At 40.6% G+C, this 25144-nt stretch overlaps 1 protein-coding gene across 2 annotated transcripts; it reads right to left on the reverse strand.

The window, feature by feature from the left end:
• Positions 1 to 1909: 1909 nt before the first annotated feature.
• RB195_006744 (uncharacterized protein) lies at positions 1910 to 23544 on the reverse strand (the record flags this gene model as incomplete). 2 transcript variants are annotated; one of them, XM_064180002.1, is made up of 17 exons in its annotated part: positions 1910 to 2025; positions 2904 to 3014; positions 3248 to 3439; positions 3496 to 3604; positions 3701 to 3880; positions 3937 to 4033; positions 4098 to 4155; positions 4238 to 4409; positions 4927 to 5001; positions 5062 to 5187; positions 5243 to 5430; positions 5495 to 5560; positions 5607 to 5630; positions 12788 to 12877; positions 15241 to 15333; positions 22292 to 22355; positions 23506 to 23544. In XM_064180002.1, 17 exons carry the CDS (start codon positions 23542 to 23544, stop codon positions 1910 to 1912), a joined length of 1800 nt encoding a protein of 599 aa, XP_064036907.1. The 2 variants fall into 2 exon arrangements, with proteins under 2 accessions (XP_064036907.1, XP_064036908.1); XM_064180001.1 differs by lacking the exons at positions 15241 to 15333; positions 22292 to 22355; positions 23506 to 23544 and adding an exon at positions 21555 to 21689 and having other exon boundaries at positions 5495 to 5630.
• Between the last annotated feature and the right edge of the window lie 1600 nt (positions 23545 to 25144).

A 25144-nucleotide genomic window follows, 5' to 3' on the forward strand; every position in this document is an offset into this window, starting at 1 on the left:
ATTCATCTCGTTAATCTCACGCGTGTAAAAAGTTGCGCCGTTGAGTAAATTGAGAACTCTCCGACGCTTGAGACAGGTATTTCCCAGATTCACTGATGACGCTTCGTGTTCTCGCCGCCGTACTTGCAAACTACGTCCTGAACCTTATCCATTACTGCATGGAGAGTAGAGTGCAGATTCCCACGAGCACTGCCTTTCGTTTCTAGTCGAAAAGGATTTTAAATATTATCATTATTCCATTTATATTTATTTTATTACATAAACTTTTCATAAACCACCATACCCGTATGTTACACTCAAAGATAGCATTACTCAGTACCGGATTTCTTGGTTCTCTGATTTTGATTTCAATATTCTCCTCTTTTTCTTCTTACCTATGTTACACTATGACTTCAATATTTACCATAATTAGTAACACACCAGTCCGAATAAAATTCTGTAGAACTGCTCCTATACCGACACTCTTAAAAAATTTTTAATCAAGAAAACATGGATTAGGGATAATGTCGAAGTGATTTATTGAAACCACGATGATTATCGATAAATAGACTATAGATATATGATTATAGATAAAGATAAATGGAAGATGCAGTTGTAAGAGGAGAAAAATCGTATTTATCAACAAAGGCTCAAATCTCAGCTCACTTTTATCATCTCCGACTTGACTTTCGTAAAGCGAACGAAAGTGAAGTCGAAAATTACAATATATTATATTCCATTATTCCATATTGATGTCTGAAACATTCTCCTGGAAGGGACCTCAGTAACGTACGAATACTAAATTTCAAAAAAAAAATTGCTTCAATGTTGCGGTTCTCTTCTAAGCCATGGAAGAGAGGAGAGATGGAAAGAAAACGAGATGAAGACAAGAAAAATAAGTCAGAGAAGAAATCTAATATCTAGTTGTGATTGAAGAACATTTATCCTACCGGTTACGGACGAGATGGCTAGGAGATGATGCTCCAATGGGATAGGCTACTTAGAGTAGGAAGCGCTATAGAGCCCCTACATAAGCGGCTTTGCATGTTTTTCTCCTATGTGTACTAGATAAAATTCTATTTAATTTCCTTACTCATCAAACTAATTATCTAAATCTCGCTACTTGACGACTGCAGTAACCTCAAGCACAGAATAAGATATTTCAATACTTTTTAGCATACGAATAATCTGGGAAGAATATAAATTACTCCAAACTGTGGTGGAAGTCATCAATTGTCCTCCGGTCCAAATTTTAAGGTCTCACTTCTCAAGGTATCCATCTTCTTTCATCTCGCCATACCATTTTCTTTCCAATAACGGCTCTACAGCACAATCAAGGAAAAACCGTCTCTGATTTCATTTATTGCAATGCATGTAATCTAACCGATGATCTTGGTCATAATAAGCAACATACCCAAGAAGGAAAACCCACATGCGCTAGATCATGACATATAATTGAAGCCCAAATGACGTTGACAAAAGCGATTTCGATGACTAATTAGAAAAATAAAAGCGCAACTGCTACCACGTAGTCACTTCATACTCAGTAATGGAACGAAAGAGTTCTGCGAAACAATAAAATGACAAAGTCTGGAGGTGTGCCAGTACCAAACAGGGACAGATATTATCAGTTTGCTGACCACAACAAAGGAAGGGGCGTGGAAACTTGACGCGCTTCAGGAGTAAGGAGTAAAGCAACGATGGAGCGTAACACCAGCACAAACTCCAGACCAGTCCCGATTCAAAGTTGACAAGCAAGCTGGTTACAGAAGAATTCACCGTGAGCATATCGAAGATACACAAGAGTAAGCTGTGAGGAAAAGGCACTGACTATTGTACATTCGCCATAAACGTTTAATGAAACACTCCCACTTACAGTACAGCATTCACCGGAAAACTATTTACAAACAGAACACTAATTGTGATCACTTCAAATTTTGTAATTTGGAGCAGGCCTGTTATACGGGTTAACATTATTGTATCGGAGGTCCTGATTGGAGCCGAGTGGGCAGTACAGTCCGGTGGAGTTGAGCGATTGTCGGCTTCCTGAAAGATCAAACCAATAGAACACATCTTGGAAAGAATTTGACCTAAATTTCAAGAAATAAAGTAGCAGCAACTTCATGAACTTCATTACGTACTCAACAACAAGAAAAGAACTGATTAAGAAATAAATATTGGGAGAAATTAAAGCAAAATCTAATAAAAACTGAAATATTAAAGTATTTTGGTGCCTTTGATACCAATTTAAACATTCAAAAATAAACATTGAAAGACAAACTACTGTATAAAAACTAGTATCACTCCATACTAACCTACACCAGATCAACAGACCAACAACGTTGAAAAAAATCAAGTTCAATAACTAATCAAAAAAGTGTAGAAAAGTACAATTACAAAAGTGTACATATTACATCTTTTGAAATATTTGCCTCTATCAAGAGTAAATTTACCACAAGAGAAACACGTTTTGGCGACCGTTGTACTGGGACTGCCGCACTGTCACAGTGGAACGTCCAAATAGGCAGCCTCTGTTTTCTTGAAAAGCGGTCTCTACTATACCACTGAGAAACAAAGAACAGCTGAATATATAAATATTCTGCTATCTATATCACATCAGTTTTTGTAGAGTGCGCATCTATAGCACTTCACAAGGAAAAGCCTAATGAATCACTTCAAAGAAAGAAATACCGACATGTGATTTTAAAAAAAAAGAACTGAAGGTAAATCCGAACACACTATTGCCTCTGTGACATTACAATATCTAAAGGATGTGAATGACCTATGAAGAATATATATACATATATATATATATATATATATATATATATATATATCTTCACTTATAAGTGGAAATTGAAATAGCTGCCAGAAAACAGAAAGTATCTACAAAAATTACCAAAAACAGCAACATTAAAACCAACCCATAATGGATCCCATACTCATCCGAGCTTCGGCGATTGAGGGAGCTGTTGGTGTAGCCGACGTGATTGTGCTGCTTCGACGAGCTGGGGGAGGTGGACGGGAGGAACTTTCTGAAAAGTGATGATGTAATTATAATACATTGAATGATCCTGAAAAAAACAATAACACTGCAACTATACAAATATGAAAGAATTATGTGAATTAAGAGGTCAGAGATGTCGTTTTTTACCGTACAGAAGGAACTTAAAAACCACCTCCAAATGATTAGACGTAGTTACAGGAACTTCAAAGTGTTCCCTCTTCCTTACAATCTTTCTTTAGATAAACGTTTCCTATCTCCTACCTCCTCTAATTCGAACTCCATTCTGCGCAGTCGCATTAGAGACACCAGACCCTGTGTTACTATGTCCATTAGTTGCCGCTTCGCATCCATTCGTATTTCGCAGCGCTGCGTACTCCGAGTGCACCCGTTGCACAGAATTATGTTGCTGATCTGTTGATACGCAGTAGCTCTCCAGATCCGATCCAAGTTGATCTGTATGCGAAACAGATTAATGCGTACTGCTTGACCAAAACTATTGGTTTACAAACCAATTTGCTGTAGTGTCTCTGCTATCAAAGCAGCAGATGAAGCTGCATCAGAGCTGCTGCATGAGCTGCTGCCAGTTGGATAATTTGGACCAGTGCAGAACGTCGGTGTCTGGAAACAGTTCCCTTCTTGCGAGCAGTTTCTGTTACCCTATTTACTACTGTCATTGCTATTACTGTACTTCCGCCCCAAGTACTAAATGCTTACACTTGCAAAAGTGGTTCTCAGCTCTCCAGTAAAACTTTGAGGTCGTTGAACTCGGCCGTTATGAGCTAAATTAAGATCGAATTGAGAACCACCACTGGAACGATATGCGGACGAGGGCATTTGTGATGAGTTAGTTTGATGATGAGTAGTGGGCACATCAGGAGGTGGTGTGTAGCGAGCCTGAAAATACGTTAAAAACAATGCTTTGCAAAGAGAAGAACACCGATAAAGCCGACCTTGATTATATTCTTATCACTTGGTCGTTTTTGAAGAGGAGGTTTAGCTGGGGGGACGAACGTGTGCGAGGTGAGACCACAGTGATTGGAAGTATACCTTAGAAAGAACACTACACTAAATGCACACAACAAAAAGACGCCAAATTAGCAATTGAAGCTACCTAGTGGCTCCCGAAATTGTATGCGGTCTGGCAGCTTGAGGCGTCATGTCGTTGTCCTCTGGAAGTCAATATTCTTCAAGAACAAATTCTCGCAGCGAAGACAGTGTTAGAAATGAGAAGCACTGGAGAACACAATTCACCATGACTAAAACTGCTACCGGGAGTTGTTGCTCGGGTGGACAGACCCGTGTCATCTCCTCCCGAATCACGGTAAGTGCGAGCGGCGTGGGTTAAGCACTGCCTCCAGGCACTGTCTGCTCCTTGTGACACATCACTGAGGATTGTCTGCACCAGGGTGTGCCCATCCACCAACTAAAATACATTATCTCATGTCCAATTTCCACTAAAATAAACAATAGAATAAACACTACAATATTCGATAAATTATTGGAAGCATCCAGAAAAAAAAAACAAAACCAAAATACAAAATACAAAATATGTGCTTATCATGTCGCGCCTTTTCCAAAACGACTCATGTAGCTGCTCGTACAGAGACCATTGCCTTGCTAATATGACTGGGATGGTTACTGCACAAGACGCTGGATCTAAATCCTAGCCGCAGCATGCCTTTTTTAGATTTCACCACTAAGGAAAGAAAGATTGCGAAAGTTACAATTTTTTCTTTTTTTCAGACATACTATCTCTCATAAAGTTGCACATCAGACATGTAAAACCAGCAATAGCGACATCAATGTAAAATTTACTTTGGTGCTGAGTGGGTTCTTGAAAAAGGATCTCGTAAAACATCTGGTTTTCTAACTCAGCGATTTCATTTAGACTATTTTGCCATGTATGGAGCCCGCAACAATATGACATGGACGAAACCGACCTTAACAGTACTATCCAAATTATCGACCACTTGCCGAATGTGTGGTCCTTCGTCGAGTAAAGAAATTTCATTGTTCTGTAAAAAAAAGCACAAATTGCTTACATCGAATCCAGTCAACGCTTAAATGAAACTCACAAGTACGGGCATGAGAGTTCCGATAAAGAACGAAAACTGAGTACGTTGCTCGCTGAGAACCTGACTGCACAACTGCCGCTGCTCTGCAACAGCAGGAGGATCCGGTCGTCCCTTTCTGGTTCGAATCTGCAGTAGAAGCCTACAATCGACCCACAAATTGCTAATGTGAAAAAAGGCTAACCTTTTTCACGTGCTTAGCTGCGGTTTTGTCAAGCTCCGCAGTTCTCTGTTTCCAATACGCAGCTCTTTGCTGAATGCTTACAGCTGTTTCATCAGCAAGCGCATCCGCAACAGCTCTGAGTCGATGTTCTAAGGCTCGTTCCCGCATACAAACCCTCGTCATGCAGACGCCCATATCGCGGGCTGCACCTAAACGAAGAATCTGCTTCGCATGAGGACAAACGAGTGCCGAAAGTAATCATGATGAGATTACCTTTTAAATTGTTCGCATAGTCGCTCACTGCCTGTACGGAGTCCACAAATCCAGCCAAACAAGCTGCTGTGGCCCTCAACTGAGCGGATAATTTTTGCGCTCGCTGGCCTACCATCTCCCATGCCGGATAAGAGTGCTGCAAGCAAAAGTACGTATTCCTCAGAAACCTTTCAGTTCCAGTCCCTTTTACTCATAAATTTTCAAGTTTGATCCCCACAGAGTATACAATTGGCGTTTCCATACAAACAGCACCCCTATACATACTTATGAATAGAGAAAACGAGCCAACTATAGTGCAAACTTTTTCAAGCAAGAAGACTTCCGACCTTTTTTTACAACTAGACTAGAACTTTCTTTAAAAAAAAAACCCTGACCAAGAAAATAAGGGGTGTGGATAGAGTGGGTGAACGAAGTGGTAAGAGTTTCCGCTGTTGTCTGTGAATAGTTGAGTCAATTTGAAACCGCACCCCCAATGAAGGATTTTATCCCTTCACGGTAAACAAATTGGTACCAGATTTGTTTACGATCATAGGGACACTGACTTGATACATGTCCACGGAAGTTAATGAACAGGTCGAATACATGTTTCAGAAAGTTTCAGAGACTCTGAATTGAATGCACTGGCGCATTCCAAAGGGGTTTGTCAACTCCAACTACTTCACCTTTTATCGTTAATGGAAGAACTTGCAAAGGATGTCCTCTCCACCACCTCTGCCTTTGCCCTTGATTTGCTCTTCCCTTCGAGAATTAAAAGTAAAGTCTGTAGTACAAATGTGTTCTGATGAAGGCGACGACGCCGAAACGTTAGCCAGAAACGTCGTAAAGATCAATAACAATCTTAGTTGTGCTTAAAAAGTTGTACACAAATGTGTTTGATATTACGCAAGAATGAGATCATAGGTGCTATAGGGTCAAGATGGACCCTCCTCAGGTGAAGGAGGTTTAGTTCATGAGGCGCAGCTCAAGTGAAGGAGGTCCTTTCCCCAACCGCTCAAAAGTGAAGGGAGTCAGAGTACTCGCTCGCTCCGACTCGCATCAAAGAATGGGATAACACAAAACTTGTCGGAAATAGTCAAGAGAAAAAGTGAAACCAGTATAAATTACAACCCCAAGGCTTACGAATTATTCGAGGGAAGTCATGGAAATTGGAAAAAAAAGTTCTTTTATTAGTGGAAACGTTTTCGCTTCTTTTCTTCTCAAAAGCATCTGGCAAATGAAACATTCTAGGTTCTTGAAAGCTGACAATCGAAAACCAAACCGCTAAGCAGTCTTATTTGAGCGTAGATTTGTTTAGTTTTCGAAAAAAAAAACACACATGCAAAAAATTTACAATGGATAAGCGGTACATTGTCGTTCAACGGAAGAGGGTTAAAGCCAACTGAACTCGAAAAACCGGCCGATTTCTATTCTATTCCATCATATATTCGACGGAAATGAACTTTTTTTTCAAATTCCCCCATAACGACTAAAATATACAAGATGAGACTAAGTTTTTTGCGATATAAGAAAATAGCTAACTCTTTAATAATTATATTTTGTAACCTCCCAAAAGCAGATAAGGAATATTTCTCATCACATTTTATACGTACGTGAGAGTAACCCGCTCCTATAAAATTCATGTGAGCTAATAAAACAAAGTTATTTATCACTGTTCAAAGCTCCGTTCTCAGTGAGCTGTCTCTACCCCCTTACTGTGCGTGAACAACACCACTTCATTAGAGCATCTGCATCATCAGCGAGAATGATGACAAAGGTGACAAGTACATAATCGCGTGCCACCTCAGGCCCATTCACAGTTGAGTGCAAGCAGCGAATAAGCCGGAACAAAGCATATCCTGCCTAGAACAAAACAATCGTTTCCAAGCTCATGCTTACACGCGCAAGCAGCTCCGCACATAACCAGCTTCGCAGAAGGCTCAGTGTTGTTGAAAATAGCGTTTCCACCAAAGATATGTTGCACGTACTGTTGTGATGTTGATCACAACGTTTTTGCAAACGAGACAGCTGCTGCTATCCACATACAGCCACTGCGGTTAACTATTTGCATATCCTATCTGGTTAAACACTAAAAATCCGCTTAAGAGGCATTCCGTATCACTCACTAGCAGTCAACTTTCAGCAAAGCAAATTTCTGTATGTGAAAAGCTGTGATTTTTGCAACGAAAGAGCAAAAGTTTAAAGAACTTCGAAATTAACCACTCTAAGATATCCATCTTTTATGACTAAAGGATGAAATACTGACGTAATTAACTAATCCCTTTTTGATGCACAGACTAGTTCGATTTTCAACTTAGGATCGTTTGAGTTTCCCGAGCGCACAGAATGTCCATACAATGACTCGAACGAGCCAGATGATGTACCAAGTCAATGTTTTTAACCCCCGAGCAAGTCTGGTGGGAATTTATCGACCTAGAAGGACAAGAATTCTGTTTAGCTCAGCGCGAGTTTGAACCATGGGAGAATACGCAGAGCACAATATACAGTACAGTGACGAAACGTCACTTCACAAATTAAAAGATTCTCAGCACATAAGCATAATTTATAGTGTATAAAGGCTGAATTATGAAACACAAAAAAAACATTACAAAAAAGCTGGTATTTTCAGGAGTCATGTTCACGTTCTTTCTACGACCAAAGAAAATAAATATAATGAAAAAATACAACTTGAAATAAATGCAGCCTTAACCATTTCTAGCCCACCAGGCGATTTTTTTTTACCTTATTCAATCTCACTTTAGTGAAAATTCGAACAGTAATGCTAACGTCTAGATGTGCTTCTAGGCTGTGAAGTGAAAGAATACTAATCGCGCCTGTACATAAACTAGCAAGCTGTGTGCATGTAAGTGTAAGAATATATTCGCTAGTGTATAATTAAGCACTGCTAGCAGAATAAAATTGTATAATGTCCAGAATCCCGATCGACACGCCATGAGAGTGCCTATTTTTAGGGTCTACAGTGAATCTTTTTAGAGAGCAGAGCAAGACAAAGCTCAGTCCCGTCCACTGCCAAGCAGTGGGTTTTTCAATGACGGCTGCCAAGACCAACAGAAAGCACGAGGACAATTGTTGCGATATCGCATCATAGCGAATAGCATGCGGTCATTTGTCACGTCCAGCTGTTAGAGTGTAGTCTGCGAAGAACAAAAAGTGCGCCTACTATAATTTGCCGCCTCGGATCACTTGCTTTATCCTCATCTTGTCCGACGATAGTTTCGTTGTAACAGATAGAGGAAAGATTGGTTCGCTTTGTCACTTCCTCCGAAAAGGAGGTGAAGAACAGTACAATCGGAAGGCTCATCAGTTTGCAACTATCATAATCCATCTTCACCTCTGTTCACTTTCAGTCAACTAATGACATCTGACTGCTGCATATAATGCATGGGTCTACATGAAAAAACATCGTTTCATGTATATTTGAATAGGAAAGCCTTAGCTTCGGCTACATCCTTGAGGAAAAGCAAATGAACCAAAAAGAAAGAACCAAATTTACTAAGGAAAACAACAATTGTTTCCATAATGTATTGTTTAAACGCAACGCATCATAAAATTGACGATACTGGGATTTTAGCACGAGTCATAGCCAATTCTTATCTTAGTAATCTGAAGCTGAGCTGTGAGGAATAGTCATGACTGCATCCGTGTTCTCTTCGATGCAACATGTTACGTGATAGAACGCGGACAATCCCTTCGTCGTTCAACGTCAGGACCCACCAACTAACAGAAATCAAATAGACCGCAAGAAGCTGCTCCACCGGCATAGTTGCAGATGTGTTGCGGATCGTTATTTTACTACCAGTAATGAGTTGACCGTTGCGACACCGGTGGAAACCAAAGCTGTTCCACATCCGTTCTTCTGGATTACTACTGAGAACTGAGCGTAATTACCTGCATATTCGTGAACTACACCTCCACCCCTACCGTTTAGAGATCCCAACGTAGCCACTTTCGGGATCCAGCATCTTTAACTAACGAAAATGGTTTCTGGCGAACATTTGAATGGTAAATAAAGAATTAACGTTCACGGGTATACGTAAAAAAGTGACACAACGAGCTTGTACCGACCGCCTCAGAGATACCCTATTTCTGTGTTTTGCTATAGTGTGCCTACGAGGTTTTTAGATGGAACCTTTATTTGCCTGACGTTTCGGCTTTTTCGCCGTCTTCAGAGGCCTAAATAGAGGATGACTGGAACAATGCTACGTTTATCCGTATGCCACCACCTGGGTGTGTTTCGATAATCGTTCGGGTAGTGAAAACGAAACCTATCTACATTGAAATAGTCTTACGTGTTGCTCCAACGGATGTGGCGAGGCTGGTTGCACGCACTTGTCACTCAGTGTACCAGGAATGAGTGTTACTGCGTGTAGATCACCAGCGACGACATAGTTTTTATCATTGGTTTGGTGGCGGTGTGGCAGAACTCATTGTTTGGAGATTTTCTTATTATTCATTGAGGGTTTCTTTTAAGAATAAAACGCCTCCACGTTTTGCCATATTTCTGTTCGTGAGCCGATAACGCATTCATCGTATTTTCGTTGTGGGCCTTTCTGTGCCTTCCTAGTTGTTGTTTTTCGTTTTCCGCCATGTGTTTTATCCTCACCCGATTCCTACCGGTCCCCAACGTAGTTGCTTTTCGCACATTTATATTACCTATTTTTGTCGCCTGTTTTCGTGGAATAACACTCTTTGATGGTCTTTGTCTGTTTTAAGCTGGTTTTGATGTTTGCATTTGGGATATTTACGATATTTTTGTATTGTGCTTTATGCTGCCTACAGTGTGGCTAGTCGTCCATTACCAGACCGCACTGTATGATATTCCGCGCAAACAAATTCTTTGTCTTCCTTTTTTCTGTTCGCCATTGACATTCATGACGTCTGTTGAATTGGTTTCGACAAAAGAACATTCGAACTACTACATGAAGTACCCTATTTCTTTTTAAAAGAAATCTTTCCAGTCAGACATAAAAATTCTCCACTAACTCTAACTAAAATTTCTATTTTATGAGAGAAAAGAGGTTTTACTGCGATATTGAATGGTTTTCTCTGTAAAGTGATGCTGTAGTTACTGTCTTACGACATGTGTATAGGTGTTTAAGTTTCAGCCTCTACTTGGGTGAGAAGTTATATAAAGTGAGGCATGATGACCTTCCTCATTTTAAATTGCTAAAAAAAATGGAAGGAACCTAAATAGAAAAGAGTAAATATACCTCTGAAAAGTAAATAAAATGTCATTTATTGATTTTTTTAGAGATTATATTTGACATACATCGCTGTCAGTACATTGCTGACGACGTGACCGAAAGCTCTTCATCACTTTTCGGGCTAGCTTAGGCGGAATGATGTCGATTTCCTGCCTAATCCTGTCCTTCAAATCCTTGAAAAACTGAGGACGATGTTCGAAAACAAACACATTTTCCTTTAGGTATTCATAAAGGAAAAAGTAAGATTGGCTTAAATCTGATGTCCGTGCTGGGTAGCCCTGCCATCCAAATCGGCTTGTTCAGAGTGCAGAAAGGTCAGGAACATTTCAGCGTACCGGTCACCACTCAGTGTTACCCCTGCACAATGTTCCTCAAAAAAGTACAAGCTCTTTTTAGAAAATTTTTACAGCAATTTTTACACTCAATTAATAAAGCTACACTACATGTGTTTTTCAGAGATACGTACAGTGTTTTTTTTACGTGGATTCTTTGCGTTCTTTTAAAGCGCTTTAAAATAAGGGAGATCTCGAGATTTCATCCCACATCATATTTTACGAACCAAGATGGAGTACAGCCCAATTTTTGTGCCAGCTGTAAACGAGGACGAATAGTAAGTACAAGTTGAGGTCTCTTTTCTCCAGTAGTATACTTTTTTTCTAACGTTATGGCTTCAATGCACCACCTAGCACATCATCACATGTAACCTCCGCCTCATATAACAAAAATATCTCGACCTTTTTAACACAAGTTCAGTACAAAAATTTTCAATGACCGAAAAACACTACCGCGAAAGGAAAAAGATCTGACTTTAAAAGTAAATCATTTCAAATATATCGGTAATTATAAGGGAATTTTAGGGAGTTTGAAGAGAGTGGAAAAAAATATTAACATACATGAACTTATTAACGTGGTTTCAAAACTCTTTCTAGCAAATTATGATTGTGCAAGTTTGCACTGATAATTGACTCGGCTTATGATGTGTAAAGAAGCTAATCAGAATGTGGAAAAGGAGAACATGGCAGGCGCTGAATACGGGGGAGGAGGGGAGGGGGGAGCGGGGACGCTATTTGCCCTCGGTGGGGAACATATGCACAGTCCTCTACAGTACATAGAGAGCTCTTTTCCGGTTTTCTTTTTTGAATTTTTCTCGTGCAAAAGTCCATGGATGAAAATACCTTAACGAGGTTCTTTTTCATTTTCTCTTTTTTTTTCTGTGGCGAATTTTTCTTCCACTTTGCTACGTAATTATGTGTGACAAGCGTTTGTTGTGATAATACTCGTAGTAAAATCTCAGCAATACTACCAAGGAGTATGCTGATCGTGCAAAACTAAACAGTATATTGGACAAAAATAGAATCCTTTTGAACTAAAATATTAGAGTCGCCATGGGAGTAAAACAAGCGACAAAATTTATGCAAAATTATTTTGTCAACAATACTTTGTCCTATTCATGCACTATAATACAAAAAAGAGCAAATGAAAAGTGGGAAGAAAGTAGGTTCTGGGAGCTCTCGCATAATGTACAGATCGTTCAATGCACGTCTTCACTGAAGACACGTCGCCTCACCACAATACAGTATGTTCTACACCGATTGTACGCCGAAAGAACAAGTAGAAACAAATATATGTAATAGAGAGGGCACAACCATAAGAGACTAATGCAGCAGGCTTGTTTTTGCGAGATGATGAACAAGTACAACCCCACTTAACCACAGCAACTCGTTTTCGTTTACTTTCTCGACATATTTCGGCTAAGTCGCACGCTAAGTGTTGTAATGAAATGGAAAACTACAATTAAATGTCATGAATATGTGACAACCAACTCCCCAAAACACTGGAAATAAGGAACAATATCGATAACTGTCTATGCCCTTAGAAAACTACAAAGTCGCTTACTTGTAACTAATGGCTAAATAACAAAAAAAAAACCTTTTTTTTTTTTTGAAAAGTGTGCGACACAAATCTTGTAATTATTTTGCGAAGATACAATGAGACAAATACTGCACTCATTAACAAGGAACAAATATGTTCAGGAAGATCTAGGATGAAATGAATAAAGAACCAATTTGAAAACAAATATAACTGTATATACCTTCATGTCCTGTATAACGCTTTGATACAACGCCGAAAGGGCGTTGAACTCCATGTCGGGATCCATATTTGAGCTGATATTTCGTGTTGTCTAAAATGAAATAAAATGAAATACCGACATTACAACTATTCAATGCACCAAGCACAAATCCACTCTGATATAGCTTAGGGGGTAAGGGGAAGGAAGTCTGAGCCTTCCGCTCAAAAAAAAAATCACCAGCAAGTTAGAGGAGTACGTTATTGTAGTGAAACAACATAGTGAAACCAACAGGAAAAGTAACGCAAGCAGCAGAGCATATGCATGAACCGGAATTCTGCAGTGTTTGCCTACTCAGGACAAGAGGAAGCATGTGATAGCAGTCTAATTCCACTTAGCCACTGAACTCAAGCGAACGGGAAAACGGGCCCGAAAAGTTGAGAAAACAGGTGTTCCTGTAATGTGACCCACAACATAGGGACATATCACTTCACAATGGTAGCACGAAAATACGAGGTTAGTTAAATTTCTGGCATGAAAAATCTGCTGTGAAAGATTTTGCTACCAACAGCAAAACATGGGAACACATTGGTTTGAGAAAGATTCTACATGTACCGAATTCCACTGCATATGACAGCCGCAGCTGTAACGGCAAACAATAAAAATATGTGCAGTTATTCAGAAAGCAAACAGAAATGGTTATTAAATGGTATCGCTGTCATTCATCGTACAATATCGCACACCTCTGCATCCTCCAACAAATGCATTGGCTTTTTTTTTCGAAAGGGAATAAAGAACGCATCAATTCTTCGCTTTTTTTTTTGATAGGGTAGCTTCGGATAGAAATAAAAATCAAATTGATTCACTAATTATTGAAAGAATTTACAAATAATATATAGACACACTCAACATAGGTAAGCACACAAAACCTTGTGCGTAGAAAAATGTTGCCGGTGAGTCTGGTTGCAGAAAAAAATCAGCAGAGGAAAAAAGCAAAGCACGATTTAAAAAACCCCATTTTGCAAAAATAGAACGAGAAACAGCGCTGTCTTCACTTGAAACTTTACTATGAGAAAGAACGACTTCCGTTTTTAAATAATGCTTGTTTTAAGTTTATTTCTTAGGAAATATATTGACGCAACAAGCGAACGAAACGATCAGTTAAGGTTTCCTTACCCTCTCGGCAAGTCAGCACAGCCGCATCGCAGAATTCATCGCCTGCGACTCATGTGACTCATTGAAGAAGAAAAAAAGCTTTTTTTAAGTGTAAGAAATGTAGACACGAATGCCGGAAACATTTCCTAGTTTTTTGAAAGCAACTGTTGTCAGACGATGAAAATTTGAAAAGTGTAACGAAAGCAGTAGATGTGTCCACACATAGAGAACTTCCGCAAAAGAACATATTCTACTTGTAATTCAACAACAAGCTCTCACAGAGTTGGCCCTACTAGATTGGATATTCTACAGTAAGTACACCATAGCAACTACGGGGCGTCTCCGCAACGATATCTGCTGGAAATAGGCACTCTAACAGCAAGTGACTAGAGCAGAACAAATAAAATTACTGGCGGCAGAAACCTGTAATGCAGTGCAAATGGAATACAATCTCAATTCATTTTAATCAGAAGTACAGTGAAGCCAAAAGCTTTGGATGTGTTGAGCACTTTCAGAATAAGGGTAGCGCGTGCGCGAATGCTGGCATTGAATACATTTCTATTGAAAATGGTCGTACTTCAAGCTTTAATCAAGCAACTATCTTTCCTTCCTTCAGATACCATGAGTTTTCTGACCCTATTATAGTCGGAATTTTTGAGGAACAAAGTGCTAATCAACATTTCAATTGCAAGAGAACCACAGCCCACATAAGACCACTACTAATACAACAGTGCTGAAGATCACTCCGCACAAAAAATATGACAAACACTGTGAAAGTAAATTTACGCAAAGAGCATGTTCAGAGTATAAATGGTATTTATACGAAACAGCAGCACCCATTCAGAGGTACTTTGTCGCACGACAATTCGAAGTGGTGGCACTTTAAGCTTTGTTATGAAGCCGCTGCTTCGTGTAAACGGTTAACATTATTCAAGGAGCGTTCCATATTTGTCGCCACTTCAGGCACGCCCAGTGCACGGCGATAATGCCCGCAGAGTCCGATTACAACGACTGACTGCATAAAGAAATGTGAACCCGTACACGGCCGCTAAATTCAATTAACTGTGTCGCATCAACAACAACATTTGCCATACATCGTAAACCATTAAGGCAATCATGCAAGAGAAATTCGCACTAGAAATGTACCAAAATTTGAAATCTCACATACGAGGTATTTTTCGGGGATGTTGTGAGAAAAAAATTCAAAGCAAACAAGGATGCACTACGAATAGTACAACGAATAGCACATAGTATGAATGGCAATAAAAGAACGTATGTGCGATAACTTTGCAAAAGAAATAAAGTAATCAACATCTCCTTACCACGTTTATTTATGTGATGGATACGATAAAATTCCAATCGGACTGTGACTGCGGGCAGTTTCCTCAACACGAAATTATGGCATACCGTATGACCTAAAAATGCATCATTCTGGAAAAAAAACTTCTTCAATAATAGATGAATAAGCAGACGATGAAATGATGATGGTGATGATGATAGAAAGGTACTACATAATTCTCTGCCATAGTCGCCGTTACAGAAAGGTATAAGATGAGAATCGAACATCGGTCGAATCTCACAAGCGCACGTAAAACAGGCAGCAACGAGAATGGGGGGTGGATAAATGGTGGATGTAATGTAAAAATGGGACAATTACGAATAGGAAACAGAAAAAAAAAACTATGGATGTGGAAATAGCATTAAATCTTTAATACCGACAATCTGTAATTTGGTGAGTCCTATCATCAAATTGAGGGAAGGCTCCGTTCTCATTGTGTTAGAGGTTGTTTCAAAGTGCTCAGCACATTTCATTTGCACTATAATCAAACGGGCCTGTTAAGTAAGCGAAAAAAACTGAATGTCTTTAAAGAACAAGAGGCTTCGACAATTTTTATAAACGTCCAACAATAACTAGACGTAGAGGAAACAAGAAAAGAAATTAATCCAGATGTTTCAGTTGTCTCTGACTAACAGTTCTCATGGCTTTGATATCAATGAATACCTTCAACCTCCCTTACAGGAAAAAATTTCCGAAAAAATGCAGCTCTTCAGGAGACTAACAGAGTTTCACGATTTAACGAGAAATGTCAGAAAACCTCGTCTTGCACCATAGACGGATATTAGCAGAGTTACTGCTGCTTTAATCTTGACTTGTACATGCGGAAAACCGCGGACGATCGATTTCAAAGTGCCAGCACACGATTTTTCCAGAAAAACTAGTTAACTTTCTTTACACGTGAAAGCGCGAACTAACCTTTGCGGTGGAAATGCAGAAAAGATTACTTATTATTATTCTGATTATTTATTACCAGGTAGGTTTCACATGAAATCGGACCTAGAGGGATAGAGGAGCAAAGCCAACTGATTGATTCCAAAGTCAACAAAACAAGGTCGATAAAGCAAAAATCGTGTGTCCTTCAGGTCCCTCGTCTTTCATATAAAACCAGTTAAAGTTAATCATAGTTCCCGACAGGTTGTCTCCACGTGGCTCCACTTTCCCTACGTCTTCTGGCGGGAATGAGAAGCGTTTACTGTACTTCGGATTACGTTTAACGTGTCAGCAGTGCTTCATCCGCCTCCTACACTCTTCGATTCCGTTCTCTCTCATTTGCGTCGTTGTCCGGCGGAAAAGGCGTCCGCTGGAGCCTATCGACCGTTGAGTGGAGAAGATGGACGCCAAATGAAGTCGGACAGAGGAGAGCATCCAGGATTTGTTCTAAGTAGTTCCGCGCCGCGTATATGAGATAGTTGAGTACGAAAGAACCCTTCCGAAAAAAATTTTGTTAGGCGCTCGACACAATGTTCTCAACAATCACTTACTTATATGAGTGATTCATTTGGAATTACAATAAAATTACATCCAATTACCAAACGTCATCTAACTACAAATTAATTTGATGACTTCGTTAGGTTGCAAACAGTTCACAGAATTTTGATTTGCCGTGGATCATGGTATGAACGATCACATCCAATCGAGTAGGTAGTGCTTTGTCACTACTTGCATATGATGAATGTCCCGAAAATTCAGTTTTCCGTAATTAGTAGTTACCTTTCCTACACTTTTTTCTCAGAAATACTTCTTCTTGCGCTCCGTTACAGTTGAAAATTATCTTAGGGACAGTCATCGAATGCCAAAAAAAGCTATATTTTTTGAACTTAAACTAGCAAAAAAAGTTTTGGGCCACCTCTGCACCTTTTTGGAGGATTATAAGAAAAATTATGGAAAGAAAAAGAGAGCGTGAGAAAGAACAGGAACAACTGTGATGTAAATTATGAGATTACCATGGCGCTTGCATAGATCAATTAGGTTGGCTACTTTTTTTTTACACACATATTTTACCCTTTACAATTTCATAGTTTCATAATCACACAATAACGACTATACGTGGGTGCCCATCACAGTGTTTTACCTTTCTGGGAGTTACCATTTCCTAGTAATAGAAGTTAGTGGGAGGCTGAGACTCAAAGAACAACTCACAACTCAATAGTAAGATCTGAGGTCAGTGAAAAAAGTGAATCGTTTCTACTTCATAGAATTCTTAAGGGCTCGAAACAAGTGGTAGTCTGATGGGGTGAGGTCTAGGGAATAGGGCGGCGGGGGACCGTTTCCCAACCCAGTGGCTCAAGTTGGCAGAGAGTGGCCGAAGTGACATACGCGGGACCTTCAGTTCTCGTCAGTAACAGACACCGGAGGGGAGGGACCACATCGACGGGTGATCACCAATGTGTGATCAAGAAGCTACAAAATTTCTGAGGTAAACAGAAAAATGTAAGCAGCTAATCTAAGAATAGCCATGGTGCCTGCAGAAGATTGGAAATTTAACGCGAGTTTCGATTCGAAATGATTTGTCGCGTGCGACAGCTGTGCAGCATTCAGCTAATAGTACGTGCTTGGACAAGTTCGCTTGGAAGCAATTGATCGTCAGTTAGACTATCCCGGAAAGCAGATCAGATCCGGGAGGTCGCTATTTATCGTGCGGCACCTAGTAATTGCCTCCAACGACCTTCCAGAGTTGAGTATTGTCGATATTGATTTCGCACCTAACGCTTCCGTGTGGGGTGCAGGGCGCTGTCAGGACTTCACGAGCACTCTGCTCCGCTCTAACACTTTCACTGAATCGGCACAATCAATGCAACGAGTAAATAGCGAAACGGCTAAGACGGGGGCGATCCGAAGCGGCAAATTCTCGTTCGGACCGCAATGACAAAGCTACGAAGTGAAACTGCGATAAGAGGACAGCGAGATGTCAAGCACACGAAGGCATCGCAGACGACATCATTTATTTGCCAACATCGTACAGTGTCTGCAAACACTTCTCACAAAACAATGCCTGGCGAAAACAACAAGCATCGTCTCCACCTTGATTCCTGTTGTCACAATATTTCCGGATGGCATCAATGGAAGTTAACCGCAACGAGTTTCAACGCAAGTTTCGCAGGACGAAAAGGGAAGCAAGCGATGAATGAATGAGGGAACTTATACCATCACACTTGAGCGCAAACAGTTAGCTAAAGTGGAGACGTAAGGAAGAAATCCATACGCTAATCGTTCAAAATGTCAGCGTGTATTTCAGTGCGAAAAAAACGTGAAAACGTTATATACATCGATCTTTTTGGGACCACATAAACGACGAAACGGAGAAAAAACTTTGCAATGCAGTCCCGTTAGCAGAGACTCGAATTAGTTATTCTCGATTCGTAGCCACGTTTCAAGGGCGAATCCACATGCCCCAAGAAAGAATATACATTATGATACAAGAGGGAAAATGTAGTTGGGAGAGAGAGAAAAACACTAACCTGCGCTCTTATTTCTGGAAGCTCTATCTTCGTTTTTTTCCCTTAGTAGCTGTAGCCTACATGTCATAGATCCTCTAAGACTATACTGCTTAAGTTTTAGGCTGCCGACTAATTTAGTTATTTACTTCCAGAAATAGAAGCGCGGTAGAGCGCCCCGTCCCCACCTACACTTTACCCGAAACAAGGTATCTCACTTACATCTCATCATTGATTTGAATCATGCACTTGAATCATTGAAGAAGAAAAGTTCGTATAATTGCAGCATCACTTCAGCATTTTTCAGCAGAACTGGCAACAGTAAATTGGTGCGTTCTTTCTAATTTTTTTTAGCTGACAGAGGGAACAACAAGAATAAGTACAAAGAAAGGAAAACTAAGTTTGGAAAAAACAGCGGAAAAGGGCATGAGTTTCTTTGTGAAGCCATAATGAAGTTCCCTAAGAAGACATACTTGAGTTGGTTGAAAGAACTAACGAACGAATGAAGAATGATAATCTTATCTTCAAACTAAGCGAAGAAGAATGAAAGAATTATACACCCAGAAAATTTTTGACGATATTGCCAGCACGTTGTTAGGAGGCCGTTGAAGCAATCTATCGGCATATCAGGGGGCGTGTCATTCAGGGGGACGCAAAAAACAACAACCGCCAAAGTGGTGGGAACGTGGTGAGGGAGCGTAGCACGAAAAGCAGGTAGAACTTGCGCTCGTAAAAACGACTGAGGGACATTCGACGTGTCGGGCGACCTCCGGCAACTACTCAATCAGGCCAAAAGACGCGTCCACTCCTTACGGCAACACGGCAGTGTCCAGGACTCTATCGATCCTCGTTAAAAAAACGGCAATCGCCGCATCGTATAGGACGCTCGGATATGAACACCCGTTTGCCCACTTGTTGCTCACATTAACACACACACGACCCACATCAAATTGCAGGTCATGCGAGCCAGCGACAAGATGCCCTATTTCCAACCCTACGGCGAACCGTCACGGTCATGCATTCATTACAGGACCATATGTTTGCGCTGAGCGAGAAACTCAACTTTTTGCAGAGTTGTTTCCGAAGAATAATTTGAGGAACCACTCTCATGATGTGTAGTTTCACGCTGGCAACCATAACTTAGATGAGACGTTGCTTGCGAAGGGGCTCCCGCATGAACAGGAAAGTTCATCGATCATATACCGGACTATGCTGAACAAAGATTTTATCTTTGTTATATGAGTGATGACAGCTACCGGCGACTGTAGGTGTAGAAGGAGTCGCGCTTGCTGAACCCTTTCAAATATTACGCATAGGAGGTGAATAGGGTGTCTTCTAAATCATGTACATGCACCGCTGCTTTGATTGTTTCGAATGACCACGATGTGCATTTGAATGCTTGTTGGCGCGTTCGAATGTTCTTTGTTCGGATGTGGGACCACGGAGTCACATATCACGTGGCGAAATTCCCAGCTGCCAAAAAAACTATTCTCATAGTTACAGACCGCGATCCTGAAGGAAACAACTTCAGGCTATTTTTTACGCGCTGGCACTCGAAGTAAACACAACTACCTCAATTGAGAACTGTCTCGCACCAAAACTAGACAGTCTAGTCCCACTTTGTAGAAATCGGGTGTGAAAAAACTGTTCAATGTTGGATATTCGTAGCAATTACCATCCCATCGCGAGGAAAGAAAGAACTAGGTGGAAGATAGAATGTCGAATAATCCACAAGAATACAGCACATTAAAATGTTTAAACTTTTGATCGTACCTGTACGAAAAGTTCAAACAAACCTAGCGACAAAATTCAGGTGCAGTTTTTGCAATAAATCGGCCAAGAGTGTTTTCTGAGTAGAAGTTAATGATATTCAAGTCCTACTCAGAAAACCAAGGCAATCGAATGAATGAGAATTCTTTTCTTCTGATGACGGACAATTCTCAAATGAAAAAAAAACAACAGAAGCTGAGAACTGCACATGCGGTTTCGCGTTTTGTTTCGAAGTCAGCAAAATTCCTATTAAAGAAGAAGATGAAAGAAGTGGAAGAACTCCACTCATAGAAGTTACTGAGTTTTAAATTTGTCCGTAAGTCCAGCCGACCTTGACACGGATATTCAGAAGAAAAAAATCTGCTAAGTCTGACATTCGCAATAACACAGTAAAAATTATAAAAGAAACATGATTATAACACGTAAGCATCGCAAAATCATGGAAACGACAAAAGTTCTAACTAACTACTGGATCATGTATGGCCCTCCTGTCGTCTTCGCATCTGATAATTAAATGCTGCTTCTTCCATGGAAAGGAATTTACGGTTATGCGCAGGATCAAAGAAGCGTTCTGCTGTCCAAGAACACAATGTCTTATAGGGCATCTTTTATAGCCTTGCAGAAGTTGTCTAAAGAACTAAAAGCTGCAAACAGGCACTCGTTCATACCTTATGGGCAATATATTTTTGATGACGAATGAACGAACAGACGACAAAAAGAGTTGGGTGGGGTTCTTCGTCGTCAGGAGCAAAAAACGCCCAACCGGAAATGGCTGTAGGCTGGAGGGAAGTGATGCGGTCGGAGACAGCTTGCAGCTTGCAGAAGGACATGCTGCTTTTTCTTGGATATCATCGTATTCCTTAGCATTCTTTACTCAAAAACTACAAAACAACACGCTGGAAAATCCATTAGGGACGCGATAGGGTGGCCAGAAATCTGCTTGATCATTTACTCAGTTTTTAGATCTATTTTGCGATATTAGCTCTATATTCTATAACGCTATATTAACGCGATCCTACTTTATGCATAAAAAGCTAGCAGAAAGGTCGCGTAGGACAACAAAGTAGCGCACAGCAAACCAACATTTGCATACCCGACCCGGATTACCGACCAGCAGGCGGTCAATCGATCCATACACCATTAAGGCGGTCTGGGACAGACAAGTAAGTTGTCGACCGGTCGGCTGCTTCGTTTTGCTTCCAGGCGCTATCCTAAGAATGCATGACATGAAATGGAACAGGAACCAATTAGCGCGTAATGGGACAGGATAGGTGCTACTTAGAATAGGTGCAAGATCGCCGATTCGAAAGACTCGTGGACGACGTATAATTTGAATTTCTGAATGGATTCAAACAAACACCACATATATCAAATACAGGTGAGTTGAAAATTCGAGACGCATCGTGCATCGGCATAATCTGGTTGGGATGTACCGTTGTTTATGTTGGAATGTTCTGGTAACGACTAAAAACGATTACATGAGCTGAACGGTAAGCGCGGATAGAAAGGCTTGCTGTCATTTCGGGAAGCAAAACAAATAAAAAGAGAAAAGGATGACAAAGATACCAGAAATCGCAGAACACCGTAGTAGGCGGTTTCTCGAAAACTACAAATATCGGGAATCTAAGGAACAGAAAAATAGTAACAGAAAGCGAACACAGGACGAGACATGAGATCGCAAGCGTGTTTCGAATGATGGCGGCTGCGCGAGCGGACAGGTGCACGGAGCCGAGGTCCGCCCTCGAATCCCAGAAAGTCCTCAATGTCAACATTGCGGACCTCCTAATGCACAGAATGCAAGCACCAAGCATGCCTAGAAGGACATCTCACCAAGAACTGAAGCTGGGTGGGGGAAAGCGAGACTACAGACAGTCGAGAAGTCGAGCACGATCGGCTACAAATAAACAGATAAAGGAAACCCGGAAAAAATGAGACCGGATAGTGCAGCTTGACGAAACAACTAGGAACGAAAGCAGACAATCCCCAACGCTGAAGAAGAACCAAACAGCAAAGATCAGAAAACTAATCAATCGATCAAATCAATTAAACAGAAATCATTTCCAAGTTATAATAGGACTTTGAGTTTGAAGATTAGGTTATCATTCTTCATTTGTTCGTTAGTTCTTTTACCCAACTCAAGTATGTCTTCTCAGGAAACTTCATTATTGCTTCACAAAGAAACTCATGCCCTCTTCCACAGTTTTTTCAAACTCAGTTTCCTTTCCTTTGTACTTATTCTTGTTGTTCTCTCTATCAGCTAAAAAAATAAGAAAGAACGCAACAATTTATTGTTGCCAGCTCTCAAATGCTGAAATGATGCTGCGGTGATGTGAATTTCTCTTCTTCAAGGATTCAGGTGCATGATTCAAGTGTTGTCAATGATGAGATATAAGTGAGATACCTTGTACACCTTGTTTCGGGCAAAGTATAATAGTTGGATGGGGAGGTGAGGAAAAGGGGAAAAGGGGAAAAGGGGGGAGGGGGTGGTCACTACTGCGCTTCCATTTCTGGAAGTAAATAACTAAGTTAGTCGGGCCTCTAAAACATAGGAATAAGTCTTGGAAGATCTATGACATGTTAGGTTAAAACTACTAAGAGAAAAAAGGAAGAGGTAGAGCCTTCAGAATTATGCAAGATCACACATGGTCTTTCACATGTCTGTTGTGTTGTTATAACCGAACAACGGTTATAAAAAAAAATGCTAAGCGAAGGATTAGAAATTATTCGCACAGGCAAGGTGGAAAGAGGCTCGCAGAGGTACTCGAACATCGTCGCGAGACCTGAGGACCTGAAGTTTACAAGAGCTTCTCGAGCACAACGCGATTATGTTTCGCGAAAGTGATTTCTAGCGCCAGTCCTGAACAAAATCGGCGTGGATCCTCGCAGCAGCGAAAGCCTCTTTCCCGTTCTCGGTTCGCACCACTCCGGAAAATGCACATATCAATATTTTCGATTCCACAGAACCTTCGAAAGCACATATTCCGAACCGGATCCGACTAACCGGTGGCGAGTTGTATAGTAGTTTTACGTAACCATTCACAAACCGGAACAGTCACTGATTCTTTGGGAATCGAAGTGCACATTTGCACTAAGGTACGCGGACAAACCAGTTAAATTTGCTCTGTGGTTTCCTGTTTGCAACACACAGCAAGACGGCTGCAAGCCTACATCATATGCTGTTTCCGACCTTTTTTTTATGCAAGATGGATCAATTGCAATTTCTAGGCAAGATTTGGAGTATATATATGTAGTATGAGATATCTCCACGAACATTGAGAAATTTGATGCATAACAAGTCCCAAATGCTGCTATAAAGAACAACAGAAAAGAATAATTCTCCACTCTTCAGGTAGAAAAAGTAGAAGAGAAGAGCGCCACTAGTACAGAATTAATCATTACTTTTCAAAGGGTTGTTCCAACTAGACGGTTCGTGAAGACCATAGACGAGTAATTACTATCAAACAAAGGGCAGAGGTCGGTAAAGGCGCTCGCCAGTAGCGCAAACGAATCGCTGGGGGCCAACGGCTCGCGACGCAACAATACGCAATCAGGGTTGCTGGCAGCGAAGAGACATCTGGCAGCGCTCAATTGAGAATCAACCAAGTAGAAGGCTCCGAAAAGCGTCCGAGAACGTACTCGGCTGCGTTTCCTCATTTTTGGATAGGAGATGAGTGGCCGAGAAGTAGCTGTGCCTGAAATTTGAGTGATAGGACGAATGGGATTGAGTTGAACAGGGCAGAAGAGCCGGCTCAAACAGCCATCAAACTTCTAACCAACCGTACATATCAGTGGTGACCGCAGAAATCCTCTGGAGTGTGCAGCCGTCGAAAAATCGATGAACAAAATTAAAAATACGATGCACGCCGAATCCATTGACGCAAAAAAAGTATTTCGTTGTCGCATTGAAACCCGAGAAATTCGAAAACATTAGAGCTCGGAACTATACAGGTCTGAAATATTTTCAGTTGTATTCCGCGCAGCTATCAGAAGACTATTCCAGCCCATATCAGTTCTTAATTCAAAAGTCCTCAGTACGTTCCACGTTGCCCTCCTCCGTATTGCCGTTGTCTATTTCTTCCCATGTGATCGTGGGAGCGACCCTAATCGAATTCAAACCGGAATGGTAGTCAAGCAGTCTTTGGACTCGATTACTTGCTAGATAGAGAGAATTTGAATGCTTTGACATCTTGCAAATATGAAGAGGAATCTTGCTTATTTGCTGGTATGTGGATGCGTTTGAGATCTATTTTGTCGATTTTTTGAAGCACCGGTCACAGTCTCTTTTAGCGTTACGGTATTGTACGAATATAAGTAATAAGAATCTATATGTAGAGTTTCACAATATATTTATGGTAGTTCAATAGTTTAAACCAGAAAGTTCTCGAATTCCTTGATTTCCCGGTTTGAAATCCTTCCTGGGTTTTCAATTCAAAAAACCCTTTCATTAGGAATTTTCATCTACATTCCCCGATTTGTTGGACTTAATGGATTTTCGTTGTATCACACAACATAAACAAGACATGAAAAGAAATGAACAATGAATTTGAAGACGAATGATCATGAAGATATCATAGCATTTGTTAAAACAGTGTACGCTTCAGTGATGGAGTTAATTAAAACGACTAAATACAAATATTTCAGGAATGTTGGTTAAGGTAGCTAGGTTAAAAAAGGGTCAAATAC

This window comes from Necator americanus, chromosome I, assembly GCF_031761385.1.
Source record: "Necator americanus strain Aroian chromosome I, whole genome shotgun sequence".
Classification (NCBI taxonomy): Eukaryota; Metazoa; Nematoda; class Chromadorea; order Rhabditida; family Ancylostomatidae; genus Necator; species Necator americanus.